Raw genomic sequence first — 21391 nt, forward strand, 5'->3', positions numbered from 1 at the left:
TAGCCAACTTCTTGAGATGAACAATGGTAGAGGTGTTGACTATCCAATAAATGGTTCCCTAAATTGAAAATATTATATTCAGGTTCGCAATTTATTAATGAAAATGTTGTTATAAAATGCAATATACTTATTTCACATTGGCATTTAATTTTACTTCACAGTTGGGTACAGGTGGACTACTTTCGAAATGATGAAAATGTGCCTCATTATGTTGGGTGAAGTTGGTCGACCGAGTGATCTGCTTTTAACACAGGGTCGGGGTAGGTTTTAATTAATCCTTCCTCTTGATAATCCAGATTACACGGCACACGAAGCTCCTGGCCTTTCTGGCGGATCCATTTATTCGCAACTATAAAAACAACAAAAATATAATATTTAGGTCGAAAGTAAGAGGTGCGATTTAAAAAAAAATATATGGGCATGTTTCAGATGTTTATCAAAAACTTAATACGGTTGACACAGACTTATCCCTTAGCTGGCTGTAACTACTAGTCGTTTCGATGTATGTGAATTCGTTAAATTTTCTGCACAGTGCAGTGTCGTTTTAGCAAATATCAGAATACCATTATCTCAGTCTCCCGTCAGGTCTGTAAGCAGCTATTGCCGCCCGACGGGTGCCGATTGAACCAGAGGAGGACGTCTTCCTTGCAAGGACGTACACGCACCTTCAGCTCTAGAAACACCATGCGTCCCCACTGCTTCACTTATGATAACTGACAGAACAAGTGTATTCAACTTACTCCACTTGGTTCCTTGCAGCACAGGGCAGGCCCCGTGCAACGCGGCATAGTTACCCTCGCCTGACGGATGCAGGTTGAACCAGAAGAGTGCGTTCCCCTTGTGAGGGGTGACTCCCATCCCCAGCTCGGGAAACACCGTGCGCCCTCCTTGCTCCACATCTGATAACTGATCAAATAAAGACAGTATTTTAATCATTTTGTAATGTTCCAAAAGTTAAGATTGTTTCATGAAATTCCAACTAAAATGGAATGCGATTGATGTCGCAAATAATTTGGTCCATTTTGTTAGTTTGTTAAATGTTACAGTTGTAGGTACTCGTATATGTAATATGTAGCACTCTCCACTTGTTTGTTTCTGTTACTTTTAATACAATATTTAATTAAAGGCAAGCTAAATATTGCTACAGAAGAATAAATAATATAGATAATTTATCTACGATGAAACTATAAACAAGTAACAGTAAAAGTGGATTAAAAATATTATTTAAAGTAATGGTTTTATAAAAAAATGTTAAGGTGTGTACGTACGTAGTAAATCAGGGTTGCTATTCTGTTTCCATTTTGTGCATTGTCCAAAGACAAACCACCCATTCTGTTCTGAAAATATTAAATAATATTTATAATATTACCAAAAGTATTACACGTATGATTTTGTAGATTGTATAAAATATATTAAAACAGCCGGTTCGGATTTGCGTGGGTAAAAATTACCGTAGACTTACGTTTATTTATTTCTTTAGTTTATATTTATATTTTATATTATAGAAACAAACAGTACATTGGTTGCAGTTATGCAACTATTAACAGATATTAAATATTTCAAGGTGATATGTTTCCTTGTAATGTCTCGTAAGTGGTATGTATTTTCAGTAATTGCCGGATGACTTGTGAAGTGTTCAAGGGTGTGTGCGTGTGTACGTGTGAGTTTATGTGTATATACTGAATATGTATACGCATTAAACAGTTTGTAATATCATTGATGTGATGCTACTTTGAAATTGGGCAGTAAATCGATTAAAAAATCGATATTAGAGTCTATACAAATATTATTGAATGTATGTAGATTGCGGTTAATTGAAGAACTAGATGCTACACTTGTTTTGTAATTAAGCGTGTTGAATAGCGTTATATGTCGTGTACGCCCCTGAGGTGATATCTCACAAAAGCGGCGCTATACAAATTGTCCAATAAATAAATAAATATATAAATGTCTCAATGTCGATGTTATTGTTAAAAATCCGATGTATATATTAAATCAGCTACCACTCGCTTTTGCTTCAGAGATTGAAATATACATTCAAAGTTATTGTTGAATTTGGAGGTAAGATATTTTAAAAAATTATTTTGATTACATTTTGGTAAATAAAAGTATAAGTACAGAATAGAGACAAAAAATTTAGACATGCTTACATACACAACAATGGACAAATATTAACATGATAAGCATACGTGTCTAAGATAAGCTGCAATAAAGATGTGAATACATTGTGGCCCAGTCAAAATTAGTTTCTAACTAGGCAGTGCCTGTTGCAAGTAACAAATCATGTGCAAAATTACAGTTTATAAAAACTATACTGGCATTTTGTTATAAATTTGTAATACCAATTTATACAGATTTTTCATTAAATTCATTTAATATTACCAACAGGTGATATGCTTAATAATTACGTAATATCAATTTTTTAAAGATCATACTCATTTAGTATTAGCTGCACCTTGTCAGTCTGTCTCTGCAGATAGAGAAATAATAACACGTGTTGTTATTACGTCCAACAGATGGCGCTGTTTAAAAAAGAAATTGTTTGTCCCAACAGTTTTTTAAAAAAGCATGTTTTTACCCGTCACATGTGATATCTATATTATATAGGTATTTAAAAATGCGCGAATTCGAATGGAACGTTGTGTCAATATTTCAAAGCAATAGGTGAAGAACTTTGGTAGATTTAAGATTTTAAACAAATGAACATTCAAATTTTTATTTATGTAGTATATCGAGTGGTAATTAATCTAAAGTAAAATATAAAAAAGTGAAAAGTAATGAAGAGAGAAAAGATATATAAGCGAGATAAAACATCAACCCATTAAAAATAGAGTTCTTTTTTACAATCATACATTTTACATTTTTGGCCTAGTTGCGCAATCTCTGAGGCCGGTTAGCAGCCAATATGACGTGGATTGAGCCTTCATCCCCAAGAACTGTCTCTTAAACTGCGGTGAACTGTTAAAATGTGTTTTTAAACTTTATTTATTGTTGTATTTGAGTGAGGATTGAACCTTCCTCCCCAGGGACTCGAGTCAACTGCACTAACAACTGGGTAGGACCGACAGTTTAAAAGATTTGTCTGTTTAATTTTTTCGCTTGAGAGTCGTTGATACTGTCTTCAATGGTTAAATATTAAAAACTTACAACGGAAAAGTCAAAGTGTGGCTCGTAGTACCCGCCGGCGCCGTAGTTAGCCACCTGCATCGCCTCGGCAGACTCGAGGGTCAGCCCCGTGAGGTCGCGAGTGCGCCGGTTGACCCTGTCGATCACCTCGTGTTCGCGGTCGGCCATCCAGCAGTGCTTGTTGACGCGGAACCGCGTGTATACCTCTGACAGGGTCGCAAAGTCCACGACAGAAGCACGTTTAAGCTGAAAATCACCAATTTCTTGTCTTTAAACAGTCAATATGTTACGTTAAATATCGGTTACCGGGTATGTCATCAAAATGACAATTCAACACACCTTTAAAAAGTGATATAAAGTCATGAAAAGTGATTAGACAAAAACTAATATGTAACTTTTAAACCTAGTTTTTGTTTAATCACTTTTAATGACTCTATATCACTTTTTAAAGGTGTGTTGAATTTTCATTTTGATGAAATATCTCGGAAACTTAAATATCTTCTTGCTTATTCTTCACATATGTATAATCAGTAAATATGGAATAATGTTTAGATAATAAAATGAGTTCATGATTCTCGAGCAGCAACCAATTAAAGTCAATTCATAATGTCTCTCTTTGTTTCTGCTCACCAAACATAGCCAAAGCCATTTCTGAATAGTGGTCTAACACCAGGGCGATACTGAGAGTATCTTCCACTCTGGAACGTGCCGCAAATATACTATGTATTATTTTAAATTAACAATTTTTATAACCCGAGACCTCCGGTTTACTAGTCGAGAGCCTAATCTCTCAACCACAGAGGCCGTCAATATAAAATATGACACCGTATCCGTATTTTGGTGCCTACTTTGATTTGTCGCCCTAAAGATAAGTAGTAAACTATTTACCCGAGATTTGGCAGTTTCTTTTAAGTAATTGATTTCCTTCTCGTATATGACATCGTGAAAGACTGCAACGTAAGGATCCAGATACTGTACTTCTACTTTAACCGGAGCCAGCCGCAGAAAGGGGTCGTTTTTGGTCAGATAGTAGCAGTTGAGGCTAGAAATATGAAAACTTTACAGCACCATTTTATAGCTTCATCTGCTTATAAATATTATTCAAAAAATATATTGCTAATAATTAATAAGTAGGTAATTATTCGTAGGCAAACAAAATCAAATGATCATAATGATGTGTGTTTTCATTACTCTTTTCTAATGATATCTGGAAGGTCCAATTCGTCTCGGCAGAGCTGATCATAGTTTTTGAAGAACGCAGGAGGCCTCTGTTTGTCTCTGCATGGAACCAGCTGAAGAAATATACCAATCGTTATGTATCCAATTAATTAGCCCGTCATAACATGTAGGGGGGCTAACCTATTTAGGAAAATATATGTTGCAGGAGCGTCCAGTGAATTAAATAAGTGAATAAAATCTTTGACCAGCCTCATTGATTTAACAAGCATTGACGTAACGATAAATAGTGCACGGTAAGCCAATCTTCATGCAAGCACGCGGAACTTGAAAATTAACGCAAACTCAATCAACAGAAGAAGAGAAGAAATAAGAAAGAAGATGTGTGGGTATTCCAGTGATGAACGTATGCCTAAAAGTATGAAAAAGACATTCGTGCAAGAAAGAGATCGCATGATTATGACGAAGTATAAATGGGTGTTTTCTCTTTTTAACAATAACCTTCCTTCCAGTAACTTGTACACGTAAAACAGTGCGACAGTTTAAATATCATACCGACGATATAATGATTATAGTCTAGCCATCATTAATTATTCACTTTATCATCCAGTAATTATCTAAAAGCAGAAGTACCATAAGTGAAACAGTAGGTACTACAAGTCAATTGGAGTATTCACTACACAAAAAAAATAGTGGTGTACTAGAATTGTTTTATTTTAACACAGCCATAGTTACTTAGACTTGCAAAGGTTGTAATTTTCTAAAATTTTATGAAATTAAGAATTTTTTAAAGATCAGACCAGACCTGTAAACCAAGTAATTAAATTCACCTCGCTAACGTCGCTTTTGTTCTGTAGTTCCAAGTATTTGTGGAAATTGTCCAGGGCGCGCGGGTTCTCAGGCTCCAGGTCGAGCAACTGCCGAAGAGCACTTACGGCCATATTAATGTCCCCTGCAAACCAAAAACAACATATTTAAAACTATATTAGCGATTCTTAAACGAAAATTTGAAACAGAAAAATCAGAAAATGATACGGTCACCTCTAGGACATGAACCTAGGACCCTCGCCTTGCCGGGGCGCCGCTCTACCAACTGAGCTAATGGGACCCTATCTCCTTCGGTCATATTTAACTGTATCATAATTTGAATAAGAACTACCAAGATTAGGTTAATTTGTTCACCGCCAATTTATTGACTGCTATCTATATGTATGATCGCAGGACTCTAACTACATACAATCTAGACAGTGTCTTGGATAAATATTTCCTATTATTATTTTAATGTGCGACATCTATCGACTTTTCTGCAAGTCTAGGGTGAATTTTTTTTTGAATAACTTAATGAGTAAAACCTTAAATTGTAATATTTTTTTATTATTGAAGACAATATTAGCGATTCTTAAACAAAAAATTTTAATGCCTTAATTTAAAGCGTTTGAATTGTTCACGTTTACCACTCATATATGACGAGTAACTCATGTATTCCAGCACACCTTTCCTGCCAAATATGTCATTATTTTCTTCCGCCTCGTATTTGTGCAGAGCCACGGAGAACCAGCTCGAGGAGTTGGAGAAGAACTCCAGGTTTGCGAGCTGGTGACCGAGCTCGAAACAGTCTGAAGCTGTCATTGGCAAACTAGAAACATATTCATAAATAAGCATTATAATCCAAAAGTAGTTACAAAATAATTAGAGCTTCTTAATTTAAAAACAAAAATAAAATAGATTTCTATTGAAGAACACAAGAATACAAGAGAGAAATATGGTACCGAAGCTTGGAAATAGTACTAAAAAATCAAGGCAGTGAAATCAAATACCCTATAATATTAATGATACCTCCAACTTCTGACGTTTCCCATAGATTAAAATTGCAACCTGCTACATTTACACCTCCTAGCGGCATGAGTTGTGCGCCTTGATTTTCTCTCAGATTTTATGTGAAATTATACTCTAGAAGTCTTTTCTATTCTATTAATTAAAGAAGTCGATTTATTTTAAAATTAGATATCTTCTGCTTTTTTAGCTGGTACATTAAAAAAAATATTAATGTCGCTATTTACTCTGTGTTTGATGGTTTATAAAGGTAATAAAATACTTATATAATTGTGAAAAAAATTACAAAAATATATCAATATATTTAATTGTATGTATTTATAAAAAATATTGTAATTCGATAATTCAAAATACATTAAAAAAATCTGTTTTTTCTCCTTCGCATAAAATAAATCCTCTCCTACAGCCCCTACCTTAACCCTCTTCACAAGGTTGCCCAACCGGGTAGCGACATAGCTCCCCTGCCTTTACACTATGTAGAGACAGGTGCGCTTTTGTGATGTTTCACGTAAAAAAATACAAAAAATGCGTTTTGAACATCAACATTGACGATGACAATAACGTCAACTTGAACACAGAATACTACATGGAACTAACACAGCTTTGATGAATTAAAATTATTTTTTTATAATTATATCTTCACGGTGTAATCCACGTTTTACGTATTCAAGAACATTTTGTTTGCTAGGTTAACGAAATCATTTCACCAACTCTGTCGACGTGTTTTGGCATCTTGAAAAACGACTTGGGAGTGTTTTTGCTGTTTGTTCGTAAATTGAACCACGAAACCCACTTTTTTTTAAATTTTTGATTAAAATATAAATTAGAAAGCGCAAAACACCGCCACCAAATACTAAATAAATTCTATTTGCCACCATTGAAAGGAATGTCAAAGTCAATATGCTGCACTAGCTCCCTCTAGCGGCTAGAGTTGTTGAAATTGTCACTTTTTCACTGGAGTTGGACGTATTATTAACATTAGAAGTGGAGAAATTAGATAGAAGACAATATGGTCGTCTACGAAATGAGAATGCGACAATTCAGCTAATTAGAGGAATTAAAGTAATTATGCTTGTACAAGGATATAGTTATTATTACGCGTGATAGCTGTTTCGCATTTTCAAGGCATTAATCAAAATGTGGTGAAGCCACTTACAGAAGATATATTTATGTTATATCCATATAGGAACTGATAATGAAAAAAAAACGATTTTATTTTTATTACCCATGCATTGATCTGGAGAGAAAAAAAGGCAAACGAAAAGAGATCAAAAAAATAATGGAGAGATAATTCTTTTAAACACAGAATGGTAAAATAACAAATGGCCAATACAGAAACATTGAAAAACACTAAAAACAGAAGAGGATACCTTAACCCAGCTGTGGAAATTGCACTCCTTAAAAAAAGAGAAGGAACACTAATAATTAACCATTACAATGTTTAGTTTTCATTAGCATTCTTGCCCTAGTGCCTTTTGGAGTTTAAAGGTGTGACAGTGAACTGCATTGTGTAGCGGTATCATGTTAAGTGGCAGCAAGAGCTGCTGAAGAGTTAAAAATGACAACACGTCGCTTTCGTGACGAGTACTTGAATCAACTCTTTCAATCCGTTGTTTATTACTAACCCTTGTGTAAAAAATGTTAACATTTCATATACACGGCGTAATGGGCGTATAAAAGACAAAATAAAAAAATAAATATAAAGAGATTGGTTGGCTAAAAGAAGGTTTTCAAAAGTTTTTATCACTTCGGGGTCACCAATATAAGAATCACGATCAAACGCATGTCCAATTTAAAAAGAGATCAAGTTTCAGCCTCGAGTTTGGTAAAGCTACCAGCCACCAGCCAATAATGCGAGCCAGTACAAACATTACAAATCACCTGGCCTGCTTGCCCAGGATCCTGCCTTCCGCCAGCTCAGCGGTGTCCAGCCGGTACAGGTCTTGCAGCCGTGCGATGGCTTCCGAAGAACCGTTCAGATCTCCGGCGTCAGGGAATAAGTATGACTCTCTCAACTCGCTCATATTCCTAGCTAGTCGGGGAAAATAAACAACCATTATTTTTAAAGTAAGTGGAGTAAGAGAAATTAGAAAGTTCGTCGCCCTACTAGGTCGGCATCAATACCGAATCGACAAAAACCGGAGACCCCGTGGAGAAAAGTAACGTTCACCGAGGTCAGCAACGCAGCTGTTGTGGGATTTTTCTGCGCAGTGTATCCGGTTTTTATCGATTCGGTACCGTTATCGATCCAGTGTGACGATGGACTATTTCGGCTTTTTATAAACTACCGCAAGTAGCTAATAATGTAGATTTTGATATTTTTCTAGCGCGCTTAATCGCAGGTGAGTACCGAGTGCCTTGCATTATCGTATTGATACATCGAGAGAATTTTTCAAACAGTATTATCATATTTTTATGTTTTTTGCAGGTATTGGTCTCTTCTAATTCAAATCCAATAAAATTATATACTGCAAAGTTGACTGAAAATCTGAAATCGTAAGCTTTGGATAATAAGAAAGATTAACTTATATGTAACTAACAGGTATGGAGGTAACTTGAAGACTCTATGCACTTTTTCATCCTCCAAAAGCAAGAACTTATGCCTCAGAATGCGCCAGTCAAAAGAGCGACTGAACTGCTTAACGATTTTGCATTGACCATCGACATTTTCACTTATAGACAGTTCAGCAATTATCTTTTAACATATGTAACAAAATAGTAAAACTACCCCATGACCTTTTATACTTACATTTACCTCAAATTTGTGATATTTTCCGTAATATACTGGTGCATAACCATTTTATGGAGAACATGAATCAATAAATAAATACATAAGGCCCTAAGTCTCTGATGGATTTAACCATTGATTATGTTATTTTATTTTATAATTTTGAGGTTTTTCAAATAAGGGTTTACTTATTAGACGTCGTACATTTTGTTATTGTAAATGACAAAAACAAAAAAAAAGTATGGGTACTTTATTTTTTATACTTTAGTCAGCTCAAATGCATTCTTGTTCTGTATCAATTTCAAGAGAAACGTTGGTAGTATCTTACCCGGAACGTGGTGGTCCATAACGCTGTACGTGTGCACCCAGTTAATATTTAGCCTTTTTATAGTCTTGAATGCATTTACTGGATTAGATAAATAATTTGGCACATCTTCCACAGCTATTGAGTACTCTTTATTGTATTGGTCATAATGTCTAAAATAAAGAAAATTCAATTTGATTACATATTAGATATTTATAAAAAAAGGTTACAGAGCTAAAATATAATTGACTGAGCATAGCTAAGTTCTGCTTAACTCGAAAGTTTTGTATTTCATCTGTCTATAATTTTTTTGTATGTACCATTTACGGTTCAAGATGGTAACCGTTTTAATGGTTCCGTAAAGATTATTTTTTTTCAAATATAAAATCGTCATCTTCGGATCTACCGGATCTGCCCTGATGATGGACACTGCAACGCTGTCCGAAACGTCGGCTAAAGAAGGAGTTAGCGCAACACGGCATAACACCCCAAAAACAAACAACAAAAATAAAATCGTCGTGTTTATTTGGACCATCTTCTTTGTATGTACCATTTACGGTTCAAGATGGTAACTGTTTTAATGGTTCCATAAAGATTATTTTTTTTCAAATGTAAAATCGTCGTGTTTATTTGGACCATCTTATTCGCATTCTTTTAATGTGGTATCTACCTTTCCGAAGAATGTTAAAAAAGTACAGTCTTATAAAAGATAGTGAAATTTATTTGGACATGTGTATAATTCCTTATTTGAAATATTTTTTTAAATACGTAAAATAAATGGTACGTAATTGAGTAGGTAGGCATTTAAGAACCTACCAACAAATCAACAAATTAAGATTTCAGAGGAAATTTTGGTTTTTAATTTATTGGAGAAGAGAAAATTAGAAAAATATTTTGCATGTTGCCAGTCACTTGTGCCGTTACACAGAACTACTGGTGTAACGGCACAAGTGCCATTTACATACATGAAAATTTATGACTGTAAAAGTAAAATATGGAAAGAAAGGAAAAATTATAAGATTTTATAAGTTAACAAGAAACAAAAAAATATTAATACAAAGTTATTAAAACAAATAAAAAGAAACAAAAAACTGTTACATAGTGATTTTATCAACACAAACACTGTTAGAAGGCAATCAGTATAGATTTATATCTCAATAGAGCCGTTTTAAACACATCAGCTAACATTGCATAGGAATGAAAATAGTGAAAATACTAAAAAATGTATATTATGCTCTTGTCCACTCCCTGCTTATTTACGGAATCAACCTAAACTCAGTAAAAGTCTCGCAAAAAATTATTATTTTTTTTTTTTTTTTTTTTTATTTTAGCGACTATATAAAATAATTGTTACATACAAAATATAATGGTGAAATTAAGTATAAAATATTGTATTTCTTAGTCCTCCTCACTAGGGGGTCCTGTGCCGAGGCGGACTAAAGTTATTTAAATATGGTTTATTTGTCTTCTATGTCGTTTTTAGTGTCTTCTATATCGTTTTTAGTGTTTTCATTAGGGTTTTTTCATTGACCTCTTTCAGCCATATTTTTATTAATGATTTGTATTCATTAGGATTTTTTATTAGTTTTATGTCTTGGGGAAGGATGTTATGGAGTTTTGTTGCAAAGTATGTATAGTTTCTTTGTCCGAATGTGGTTTTATACCTTGGAATATTTTTTATATCATTTTTGTTCGATCTAGTGTTATGCATACACAGTCTAGTAGAGGATTTGTTATTTTTGAAGAGCTTCAATAATATATTTTTGGCATATATTTGCTGTACATTTGGTACGTCAAAGGAATTGAATATTTCAATTGAAGGCGTTCTAATTGGTACTTTCAATATGGTCTTTATGATTCCTTTTTGAATCGTATTCAGGTTGTGTAGGTACGTATGTGTAGCAGATCCCCATCCTATGATTCCATATTCAATTCGAGAATGACATAATGCGTAGTAGACCTTTTTCATATCCTTTTTATTTAATACGTTTCTTAGATTTTTAAAGAAATATATAAGGCTTGTGAGTTTTTCCGTAATACCTTTGATGTGTAGGTCCCATCTAAGATTTTCGTCGATTATTACTCCGAGATATTTTATGTTTTGTGTTTTTTCGATGACGGGGCAGTAACATTGTATATTATTTCCATGGCATTCGTGTAGTTTTAGTTCTAGTGATTTTATTGGTTGGCTCCTTGCGTTTATTGAAAATGTTATATATTTTGTTTTGCTTATATTAAGGGTAAGCGAGTTGATTTTAAGCCAATTTTGAAGTGCACTAAGCCCCTTTTCAGCCTCATTAAATGTATCCGTCCAATTTTCTTCTTGAAATAATAAAACAGTATCATCAGCAAAACTGATTATGTTTCCTTTAATGGTAAGGTTAGTTAAATCGTTGATATAGATAATGAATAGGATCGGTCCCAGTACACTTCCTTGAGGGACGCCATAGTTTAAAGATAGTAGTTTGCTCTTTTGTTTGCCAATTTGTACTTGTTGTTCTCGCCCTGTTATATATGACTCTAATAAGTTCATTGTTGTTTCGGCCATTCCTATTTTTTTTAGCTTAGTTAGTAGTATTTTATGGTCTATTGTGTCAAAAGCTTTTTGAAGATCTATGAATAAAGCCAAACACTTTTTCCCTTCATCTATGTTTTTTATGGCTATGCTTGTTAGATTTTCTATGGCATCATTGGTGCTTAGATTTTCCCTAAAGCCATATTGGGATGGTGATAATAATTTGTTTTGTTCAAGAAAATGAACAATTTGCTTCTTCATTACAGTTTCCAAGATTTTTGAAAAGGAGCTTAAGAGACTTATGGGTCGGTAGTTATATATATCCTTTTTGTTACCACTTTTATGTATAGGTATAACTGTTGCTTTTTTAAGGCATGAGGGGAATACATTTGTAGATATAGACAGATTGACCAAGTATGTCAAAGGGAAGGTCAGTTCATTTTGGAGTTGTTTTATTGTTTTATTTGAGATTATGTCATTTCCCGATGATTTATTAACATTGAGGGATGCAATTGCGTTTCTGATTTCAGTATTGGTTACATTAGTTAACTTTAATTTATCTATCTGGTTCATACTTTCCTTTTCTTCTGGTAAAATGCTAGTTTTTGGATGTCTGATTTGCTTTGCCAATTTTGACCCTATATTTGTAAAAAATTCGTTTACGTATTCGAGAATTTTGTCCGGATGCTTTTCGAAAGAGATTTGGGTATTTTCAATTGTTAGTTCATCTATGTTTTTGTTATGGGATGATTTTGCACTTGTAATTTCATTAATGATCTTCCATAATTTGCGTGGGTCATTGTTACATTCGTCTATTTTTTTCTTATAATAATTTTCTTTGACATTGCGTACAACATTTTTGCAAATATTTCTGTATCTTTTATAATATCGTTGTATAAAAATATCACAAGGATTTAATCTAACTTTCCTGTGTAGTTCATCTCTTTTTCTAATGCAATTTATAACGCTTTGGGTTATCCATGGTTTAAGATGTTGATTTTTATGTGAAATCTTTTTTTCTATTGATTTGGTATTTGACATGATGGTATGAGTTATATATTCAATGAATTTACTCCAGGCACTATTTGTATCAAGGTTCTCCAGTAGGTTTATCCAGTTTGTATTTAATAATTGTTGTTTTACTTCATTCCATATGGTTTCTGTCTTCTGCACGATAATTGGGTAGGGCTGCGATCTTTGTATTTTCTTTTTTGTAATAGATAAAATTGTTGTATAGTGGTCGGTTATAGTAGAGGTGAATATGATAGAGTTGGTTGGTTTAACAGTCTTACTGAATATGTGGTCGATGCAAGATTTGCTGTCATTTGTAACACGCGTAGGTCTATTTATCAAACTTTCAAGTCCGTGGGCGGCCAGTGTTTGCAGATAATCAGTTCTATTAGGATGACCGTTTTCTAGTATGTCAATATTTATATCTCCGATGAGGAAGACATTTTTTTTGTTTTTTAGAAGATTGAGTTCATTAGAAAGCGTTTCAAGAAACTGATTAATATTAGTTGTAGCTGGTGATCGATACAGAGCTAATATAGTGGTTTCATCACCCACTTTGATTTTCAAACAGTTTGCATTTGTGAATTTTATTTCATTGACTTCAGTTTTAGTGTCATCTTTAATGTACACTATCACACCATCATTTTTTGTGTAATTCAAATTGGTTGCATATGAGGTGTAATTATTAATATGTAAGGGTGAATATTTATCCTTTATCCAGCACTCAGTGAGGATAATTATATCAAGATTAATTTTTAGATTCTTAATTAGTATCTGAAGTTCATCGAAGTTTTTGTTGATACTTCGTATATTTTTATTTAATATATTAAAATTGTTTTTAAGAGTTAGCAGTTCATCTGGTTTGTTTGTAGTTATTGTTTCCTTATCCATGTTCTCAGTAGGTATTTCAGTTTGGTGTGTTCAAGTAAGTGATTTGTTATATTAATTTATCGAGGTCGTCCAGATGATTTACGTACAAAATTTTTTGATCATGACCCTTACGAACCATTATTTTCCCATTTTTGATCCAAACAAATTCATAATTTTTTTCTTTGGCTAGTTGCTTTGCTTTCCAAAGCAACTCTTTTTTGTAGGGACTTATTACTTCACCTATGTACACTTTTTCGTTTGTCAAATCCTTTAGTAAATTAAGGTCCATTTCTCTTTTTTTAGATAGAAGGATTTCTTTTAGTTTAATTTCTGTAAATTTTACTAGGATTTTTGGCGGAGCATTAAGTCTTCGGTCTGTAGTTCTGGTCACATTGTTTATATCAGCGTGTTTGATTTGAACTCCAGCTGCAGATGCGACTTTTTTTATAATTTCCTCCAGTTGTTCACCATTTCTTTGTGGAATTCCTGCAATTTCTAGGTAGTGCAGATTTGATGTATATTCAATTTCATCTAGTCTTAGTTCCATTTTTTTTATTGTAGCGTTTTTTCCCACTTGCTCTTTTTTCATATTTTCAAGTTCGTTTTGGATTGATTTATTTTGGTTATTATTTGTATCCAGTTTTTTAATAATTTCGTCATATTGAGCACTTATGTACTCAATACTTTTTATAGATTCCGTATTCTGACATTCAATTTTTTGAATTATATCCTTTTTTAAAGAATCAAACTTTTTGTCGATATAATCAAAAATTTTATCCATAGTTTGTTTGTCCTCTTTATCAAGGTTTGATTTATTGCTACGTGTTTGGGTATTAGACATTTTGTTCACAGTTTACAAGAAAATCGGGTTCAAAAATGCCCCCACTTCAATTCAAATTCAAAATATTGTCTCTGGTTTCAGTTATTATAACAACTTATTCAGTTATTATAAAAGTAATACTTAAAAAAAACTCTACTTTCCCAACAAAATTGAAAACTCATGAGAAATGGAAATCAATTTATTACGCCAATCTTTAAAACAACTCAAATGCAAAACCATTATATTTACCAAGCCATAAAAAACTACAATAATCTCCCTTCCGAATTGCGCTGTATTACGAACCAACAAGAACAAATAAATAAAATCAAACTTTTTTTCCAAAAAAACTTATATTAAACAAAAATATTTTTTTTTTTTAACTTCCGATTTAGTTGTCCGGGTTAAGTCTTCCCCAAAGGAAAAACTTAACCCTTCCACTCACTTTTCCACAAATGATCAGCTAGTCAATCAACACTATGTAAGTGCATTATATAAGTAAAATAAATACAAAACAATACAAGAACAACAACACGTCAAATCACCAGATATCAAATGGGAAAAAAATTCACCGTCTCCAGATATTTTCATATCAGAGGGTTCGGCTCGGTAGAACTTCTAACAGGGCCTATAAATCCTACTGATCCCTCAACATAAATATTTAAAAAATCTTTTGTTATCCTACATGTATTCAAAATGACCGACTTTTGCATCTTTATATATAAATTTTTTGATAGATCTATACGCCTAAATTTTTAATTATAGAGCTAGGTATAATGCCAGTAGCCGAAATAACGAATGGTAATATTTTTATAGTCTGAGAATGCCAAATTCTTTTTATTTCATTTCCTAAATCTGTGTATTTTCTTATTTTTTCACTAACAGATTTTTGAATATTACAGGAATTTGGAATAGCAACATCAATGATATAAGTTATTTTTTTAATTTTGTCATGTAAAACTATATCGGGTCTATTATGACTAATCGCTCGGTCTGTTAGTATAGTTTTATCATAATATATTTTATAAAATTCGTTTTCTAAAAATGAATTTGGTTCGTATTCATAATATGGTACTACATTACGGCAGTCAATCAAGTTATGTTTAATTACCAAATTTTGGTGAATTATTTTTAAAACTTGATTGTGCCTAAATGTATACTCGGACGGTGCTAATATAGAACATCCCGATATAATATGTTCTATAGTTTCCGGAAAAGCCAAACATTTTCTACACAAATCATCAATTTGATTTGTATCTTTGATTATATGCTTTCTATAATTTTTAGTATTAATGACTCTATCCTGAATTGCAAGCATAAATCCTTCTATTTCTGCGCTCAACTCTCCAATACTCAACCATTTGTTTGACTTAATTTTGTCAACATACGTTTGGTTGAGATAATTGAAGTGTTTTGCGTGTAAAATTTTATTTGACCAGGAATCTAATAATTCCTGGTTGGGATTTATAAAAATGTTGGCATTCTCATCGTATAAATTTAAAGGTGTAATATTTCTATCTGCCTTGCAAATTATTTTGTGCATTTCTGAGCTATGAGCTTTCCTATGGAAAAAAGTTCTTAGCATTTCTACCTGATTATGTTTCAAAGAAGTTATTTTGACTATACCTCTACCTCCTAAATTTCTAGGTAAATTAACTCGTTCTATAGCTGAATTTGGATGATGGCAATTAAACTTTGTTAGCGTAGTTCTAATTAATCTTTCTAAGTTATCTAAATCTGTATTAGACCATTTAATTATGCCAAATGAGTACGTTAATAGAGGTATTGCCCAAGTATTTATTGCTTTTACTAAATTTTTAGCAGATAGATTGCATTTTAAAATTTTTCTTATCCTAGTTTGAAATTTAATCCTAATATCATTTTTAATACTACTATGGTCTAATCTATTTGATTGTGGGTATCCTAAATACTTATAAACCTCATCCCTTTTCATACTAGTAATTTGGAAATTTCTAAATATACTCTCGTCCCCATCTACAATTTTGCCTTTCTCTATATGGATCGTTCTACATTTATCTAAACCAAATGTCATTTTGATATCATCTGAAAAGTTTTTAACTACCTCGATCATTTTCTCTAAATTTTGTTCAGAATTCGAAAATAATTTTATATCATCCATAAATAATAAATGCGAAATTGTACTACTCTCCCTTGTATTACCCTTAACTTTTATTCCAAACTTGCTTTTAATTAACATTTTAGATAGAGGATTCAATGCTAAGCAAAACCAAAGAGGACTCAATGAGTCTCCTTGAAAAATCCCTCTTTTGATTGAAATGCCCGGTATTACTATTTTCTTACCTTTTAAATTGATAAGTAAATTGGTATTCCAAAAGGACATAATATTTTCCAAAAAGCTAATAATAATGGGGTTAATTTTATATATTTTTAATACTTTGATCAGCCACGAGTGCGGGACACTATCGAAAGCCTTTTGGTAGTCTATATAGCAAGTATGTAAATTACGTTTTCGAGTTTGAATCTGTTTTAGAATTACAGAATCGATAACTAATTGTTCTTTACATCCCATATGTTTTCTGCGACAACCTTTTTGTTGTTCAGATAAAATATTTTTTTCATCTAAATGAGTATATATTAAATCTGTTAAACAAGAGGTTAAAATTTTGTATATTGTCGGTAAACATGTAATGGGTCTGTACTGAGAAGGATTATTAATATTTTCGCTTTTGGGTAACATATAAGTAATACCCTTAGTTAGAAAATTTGGAAAATTTTGAGGTTGACTGACAAATTTTGAAAGATTTTTTGCCAAAAGAGGATGTAAAGTAGTCAGACGTTTGTACCAAAAATTATGTATCCAATCGCAACCCGTGGCTTTCCAATTATGAGTATTTTTAATAATTTTGGTTAACAATTCAACCGATATATCAAAATATATATATTATTATATTATTATTATTATATCTCATTATGAATTATGAATCTAAGTAAGAATCGTGGCTCCCTTATCAGGCACAAGAGCTCCTCTTTTCTGATAAGGTATACATGACCATATATGAACCTTAATATTATATTTTGCAAAATATGTATGTATTAATGTAACCCATATGATGTATATTAAAATAATAAAAAAAAAATAAAAAAAATTACCAGTGGTTCGTTATCTATTTATAACAGAACTGTAGCCTGAAACCGTAGTATGATTGTTATAATAATACATATCAGGTAACCTTGATCTAATGGTAGAGACATGAAAATGAATCAACATTAATATATCAGGGCTATCCAACAATTAAATATAAAAATTAAGATCGAAAAAAAATTTCTGCCATGTAATTTCAACAATTTCAATGAATGTAATAAAAACTCATAATCTATTGATTCTGAAGGAATCCTAAAGTCAATCACCTCGAAAATTTGTATAATAGAGATAATACGGTAACAACAACAATTAATGTTAGTAACCAAAATTGACATTCTCCAATAACAAAGCGTAATGATATTAGAGAAATGATTTTAAAAAAATTAAATACTATATAGGATCGAAGTTACATAATTTGTTAATATTTGAACATTGTGTTTTAATTCGTTCTGAATTTGCAGACTCGGGTTCTAAACTGAAGAATGAAGGTTTATCTCGAAATAGTATAAAATAAAGTCGCTATCTGTGTCTGTCGGTTCGTGCGTTTAGTTCTTCTAAACTACGCAAATGATTTTGATACTATTTAGAAAATGTCTTCTGGAAGGTTGGGTTGGGACTACTTTATTTCCCCCCACATGTGGTAATACTAAAGCGAATTAATCCGCTGCTATACGCAAGCGAGCATGAGAAGAGAAATCTTCATTCCAGTTTTAGCTTTCGATTCTACCACCAGTACTACCTTCTTTCTGCCACCGTCACCGCGCCCTGCGTAAATTATAAAATTCGTCCTCACGAATAAACTAAATCAATTGTGCAGACACTCGTTTCAATCTCCCATCTCCTGAACACGATTTACGGTTTGGGAAGGCGCCGTAAATTACAGCTAATTACAAGCCCTACACAAGCCCTTGCCACAATATATTATTATATATATACATAATACGCGCATATTATATTTATAGAAAGTAGAGAAAATAAGAGCAATGCCGGGTACAAGTCAGCTATTAATTAATTAAATAGTATAAAACATAAATGAAATTCGCGTCTGTCTGTTTGGGCACTTAGTTCTTCTTGACTATACATATCTCCTTTTATACAAAATAAATAATAAACTCATACAAATACTGAATTTATTAAAACGTTCCAAGTACACACACACTTTATATGGCAACACCCAGACAACATTAAAAATGAAAAAAAGTGTAGGTACATTTAAAAATAAATAGTTCATTTTTATGCCCAATTGGCAAAACACTGAAAGTGAATAATATTGCTTTGTTATGTATTTATGTGTAACGTAATTAAAAATGCATTTATTTCTAGTTACAATTGATACATACTTCCTTAGCAGACTGAGACGTTCCTCCTGGGCTGTAAGGTATTTGTGAAGAGAGTCCAACAATGCTCCCTCTGTCTCGACTATCGCCTCCATGCCAGACAGAGCTGAGAACACGTCTGCAAGTCCTCCGCCACACGTCAACATACAAACAACAGTCTGCAGCAACCAAATCATGACACGATAGTCGAGATAAAACTAACAAAATAGAATGCTACCAAAAAAACAACAAATCAATAATGAAACTAGAAAATAACAAGGACAGGGTAGAAAGTTTAGAGAAAATTAAGATTTTAATAAATTGACTGTACAAAACCCAAATGATGAACACTTATAAAAAAGCATTAATCGCCTACAGACTTGACGGCTTAAAGATCTGCTTGCTTTGAATGGCTGAGATCCGCCACGAGTTGGTAAAACTGGACACAGGAAAGTCTATGTTCAAAATTGATGAAAAGTATCACAAATTACGTGCTTAGGAAATATTTACCAGGTTATTGATTTGATCAGAGTTTTTGACCAGAATGTCACTTGATCAGAAGGAAACAAAACGATCACAGATAATAAATAAATGAATATGACCCACGAGCGTCTAGAACTACGAGGTGGAGTATCGATAATAGGGCCATTAAATATATTAGTATCCACGCTTTTTGTATATCGTGCAGCATTTTTATGGCATTCTGTTATTATGTTAGGTACGGCACGATCAAGTGAATCGACTAGATACTTAAATATTGCAAAGAAGTTTGGGAAGAGACATTTTCAGTTAACATTTTGACTATAGATTTTACTTCATCATCAGCAAACCAATGCACGGTAACATTTCAGGATCGCTGGACACGCTTCAGGACTGAAACTATCAAAATACATGACTCAATTTGGAGGTGGGTATGGAAATCTCCGCCCCGGGAATCATTAATTGGATAACCAACACCCCTGCCACAGGTTACTCCAAGAGGTTGGCTACGTTTGGTAAAATAACAGGGGTGCCCGAGTTCATGGGGTGAGGTTTGTTTAGGTCTTGGCGGATGATGATTTTGCACACTTACTGCATGGCGGGTTGACGGAGAGTCTGGTTGAAGGAGACATGCCTTGTTCCGCAGTAGGAGGGATGGTTTTACAAGTCTGACCGCCAGATTCTTAACCACCCTTTCTTTCTTTACTTTCCCTAAAAATACCCTCCACACAGCATCCCCAAAGATGACATAGGAACTGAGGCAATTTATTTTCCTTAGCGACTCCCGTGTGGAGGTAATGTAAGAAAATTACATATTGAAACTTTTATTGAAAAAAATGCAACTCTAACCATCTCCTCCGACTTAAATAGTTGTCTTTTATAATAATTAAGTTGAATCTAAGGATGGGTTGTTTCAGTCAATTTAAACAATTCATCAAATTTCAAAGTTGATTTACAAGTTTTGTGAAGTTTTATTCAAATGCTGTTATTATTTCAGTTTTTCGAATCAACTGGCCAATAATGATAAATTACAGAACTTGAATAAAACAACAGAACTTGAAAATCAACTTCGAAATTTGATGAACTGTTCAAATTCTCTAAAATCATGCTAAGCGTTATTTAAAAAAGATATTCGTTTTTATTTTCATATTATCCAGCTACTCCGAAAGATTAGCCAGCTTATTTTTGAATCAGCTTTTCTTTGAATAGTGTAATTTATCTATTTGTTTAGTCAAACAACAGTTTTTAACAAAAAAAAACATACTCTGCACATCTCAATAGGGCATTCCTGCATCAAGATGTGCAGCTTTACAATTACTTAAATTAATTGATAATAGCAGGTGAGTTACTTTGACACGAATAAATTCTTAAGGGCTACTGACAGGTCCCCTAGCTCCATACAAGATACAAAATTGTGTAGTGAACGAATTCTAAGATTAAATCGAAGATATTCAATAAATAAATCAAAACTCCAAATATATAGGATGCATCAGAAAAACCACGACATACTTTAACCAGAGCAATTATGAACTTATTTGGAGTAGTAAAAAAAGATTTTGTTTTGAACGACCTCAACTGTACAAAGCTACACAACTTTGGAGGTCTTAACGTATTTTGTGAAAAGATTTTTACAATTTCGAAAGATTCATATTATTTAAAGATAAAGTAGACACGCAGTGAGTAAATAACGCAAAGATAACTGAACCCTTTAACGACGCCTACACTTTACAATCCCTGACCCCACCAATAACTTAATAGTTTGAAAAAAATCTTCACTCCCTGACAACCCAGTTCAAGCTCTGCTGAATGGTATAATAGTCACATAAGGAGTTTTTTAAGCGTTCAAAAGTCCAATCCCAAGTCTTGCCTGTAAGAATGATGATTTTTTCACTAATGCTACTTTTCGCAGTTTTGTTACTGCTTTCGCTTGAGGCTGATTATTATCAAGAACAAAAAAGTGCAGCCTGATTGCTGTCATAGATCCGGAAAAAATGGCAATTAAAGTTTGAACCCAAGTCTTGCATTAGTGCTCGTAAGAATGATGATTTTTCCACAAATGAAATTTTTCGAAGATTTTGATACTGATTCCGC

At 33.0% G+C, this 21391-nt stretch overlaps 1 protein-coding gene across 1 annotated transcript; it reads right to left on the minus strand.

Moving 5' to 3' along the window:
• Positions 1-206: 206 nt before the first annotated feature.
• Positions 207-8159, minus strand: LOC149420814 (prolyl 4-hydroxylase subunit alpha-1-like). The gene is made up of 7 exons (XM_089635123.1): positions 8017-8159; positions 5757-5938; positions 5133-5254; positions 3148-3372; positions 1269-1337; positions 741-906; positions 207-349 (listed from the first exon to the last, which is right to left on the minus strand). Exons 1-7 carry the CDS (start codon positions 8157-8159, stop codon positions 207-209), a joined length of 1050 nt encoding a protein of 349 aa, XP_089491249.1.
• Between the last annotated feature and the right edge of the window lie 13232 nt (positions 8160-21391).

This window comes from Hesperophylax consimilis, chromosome 9 (assembly GCF_061612785.1).
Source record: "Hesperophylax consimilis isolate HC1 chromosome 9, BYU_Hcon_1.0, whole genome shotgun sequence".
Taxonomy (NCBI): Eukaryota; Metazoa; Arthropoda; class Insecta; order Trichoptera; family Limnephilidae; genus Hesperophylax; species Hesperophylax consimilis.

Coding starts and splice junctions, on each gene's coding strand:
- LOC149420814 (XM_089635123.1), bottom strand. CDS start 8,159: ATGAGCGAGTTGAGAGAGTCATACTTATTCCCTGACGCCGGAGATCTG. Junction 907..1,268: donor TAGCAACCCTGATTTACTAC/GTACGTACACAC, acceptor TTATTTGATCAG/TTATCAGATGTGGAGCAAGG. Junction 350..740: donor GCTGCAAGGAACCAAGTGGA/GTAAGTTGAATA, acceptor TTGTTTTTATAG/TTGCGAATAAATGGATCCGC.